Genomic DNA, 2,395 nt, shown 5'->3' with positions numbered 1-2,395 from the left:
ACCCAAAAAATAAATAAAGAAAAAAACATGTAAAATTAAACAACACACCATTCTGGGATATACATACTTAAACTACAAATTAAATAAAGGCAAGGAGGAAGAAACAAAATAAACAAAAAGCAAGAATGTGTAAAGACCCAGAGAAAAGGCTCCAAGTAAGTTTAAATGCATACCTCATTAGTTTCTGGAAACCTTTTATGTATTCAGGCACAGGACAACCAGCCTGCTGGATAACATTGGCAACGCTAAAAACGAAACCCGAAAAACAGGAACACATCTCATTAATGTACAAAAGTAGTCATGTACAAAACCCTCTGTACAACACAAAGGAACTAAAACTACACAAGAGTATTCATTCCAGCAGTCTTCTCAGAGAGTACCAATTGCTGTCAAATGCAACCATACGAGATTCCTGAGAGAAGCATTCACTGGACTGATATCAATATATGGATGAGTAACTTTAGGTAGCAGCTACTTCCAATCCCTAGTGAAGCTAGAAGTAAGCCTCAATTCATTAAGTGACAGTTCTTACTAAGGGCCAGACTGCAAGATTTCTACATATAATAACCATTCACTCCTCACAGCAACTTAATGGGGAAAATCCTACAAACTCCATCTCACAGATGAAAAACTAATGGTCATAGCTCACTGATGTTGGAGTCAAGAGTCATATTCTCGTGGTTATTAAGCCTTTAGATCCAACGAGGCTCTTGCAACCCACCCCTACATGTATATAGACATGTGAAAGCTGGCTAAAGCAAGACAAAGCATGCATGACAAAATGGAAGCTTTGAAGGCGCATGTATAGAATGTACATGCTATCAGTTATCCTTCAACCAAAAATTACTGTAGCCAGGCAGTGGTGGTGCACACCTTTAATCCCAGCACTTGGGAGGCAGAGGCAGGTGGATTTCTGAGTTCGAGGCCAGCCTGGTCTACAGAGTGAGTTCCAGGACAGCCAGGGCTATACAGGGAAACCCTGTCTCAAAAAAACAAAAAACAAAAAAACCCCAAAAATTACTGTAGGCAGCCAGAATACAGAGAACTCTGTATGTACCTTTCTAGCTAAGGTTGGTGGCACAAGCCCGTAATACTAGCCTGTGGGAAACAGAGGCAGGCCGACTGTGAATTTCAGGCCAGCCTAAACTTACCCTATCTCCGAAATGAGAAATCTGCATAAAAATCTATAATGATGGACTAAATTAAGACTGGAGAGTCTAAAAGTATATGATATCTAGACTTCAAAGGGCTACAACTGACAAAAAAGAAAATGTGTCACTAAAATACTTTTTCCTCTATGGTTCTGGGACTAAATTTAAAACTCCATCTGGCTCCAAAATAACAGAACGATGCACCATGGTAAAAGAAAGTGCTGACTGGACTGAAAACCTCTACAGAGATTTCAGTAACCCACAACCTTACCAACAAGCCAAGGGTGATGGGTCACCCCATCACGCCAGGATTTGGGAGGTTCAGGCTCTAAGTCTGACCATAGCCCATGCTACTCAGAGGCTAAATCAAGCCTGCGGTACACAGAAAGATGACTCCCCACCTTCATCCCCCCACCCCCAACAATTATACAGCAAGTAGCACCACACAACTCTGCTGAGTTCCGTTCCTCTAATATTCCACTGTCAACACTTCCAAATTCTAATAGAGGAAGTGCAAAAACACCACTCCCGGATCTCTTCCCTGATTCTTGGCTTCAAACTCTGGCAATCTACTTGGCTCTGCCTTCTAAGTACACTTAAGATTACAGGTAGTAAGCATCACACCCAGCTCATGGCTACAATTTAGTTAGGTAATATATCAGTAACAGAATTTGGGACACAGTCATTTATAATTATCTACTAATAAACACACACAGAAAAATAATGAAGCAATTTTGTCAACTGCAACTAAAATACCAAGTTATGTTTCCTAATTTACACGCTTCTTAAATTTTTGCATGGTGGGGTGGTGGGTGTGATGCTGGAATCAAACACACCAGACAAGAGCTCTATAGCTGAGCTGCATCCCAGCCCCTAACTTACCTTCTTAGTAATGGTTTATCATCTTCAGTGAAAAATGTAACAGCTTTTCCCCTGTTCCCTGCTCTTCCAGTTCGACCTAGGAGAAATCAGACCATGAAAATGGCTGTTTTGTTTGTTTGCTAACTAGAAATAATTCTCAAGGTTCGAATAAAGGACTTTGCGGTTTGAAGAGATATCTCAGTGGGTAAATCACTTGCACAAACAAGAGGATATGAGTTTAAATCCCCAGAATTCCTGTGAAAGCCAGAGCAGTAAGCCGTGTCTGTAATCCGTGTCCCTATGTTAAGACTGGAGGTAGAACCTGGGCAGTGGTGGCGAACACCTTTAATCCTAGCACTTGGGAGGCAGAGGCAGGCAGATTT

At 41.3% G+C, this 2,395-nt stretch overlaps 1 protein-coding gene across 1 annotated transcript in view; it reads right to left on the bottom strand.

Moving 5' to 3' along the window:
- Ddx52 (DExD-box helicase 52) overlaps positions 1 to 2,395 on the bottom strand; it is a 20,009-nt gene that overhangs the window by 3,798 nt on the left and 13,816 nt on the right. The window contains exons 12-13 of the mRNA XM_031354712.1: positions 2,034 to 2,109; positions 174 to 245 (exon numbers count right to left, since the gene is read on the bottom strand). Coding sequence (XP_031210572.1) covers positions 174 to 245; positions 2,034 to 2,109 — 148 coding nt within the window. The remainder of the gene's footprint in view (positions 1 to 173; positions 246 to 2,033; positions 2,110 to 2,395) is intronic.

Source organism: Mastomys coucha, unplaced genomic scaffold (genome assembly GCF_008632895.1).
Source record: "Mastomys coucha isolate ucsf_1 unplaced genomic scaffold, UCSF_Mcou_1 pScaffold5, whole genome shotgun sequence".
Taxonomy (NCBI): Eukaryota; Metazoa; Chordata; class Mammalia; order Rodentia; family Muridae; genus Mastomys; species Mastomys coucha.
Note: the sequence above shows the minus strand (reverse complement) of the source record. Positions and strands in the feature narration are given on the sequence as shown.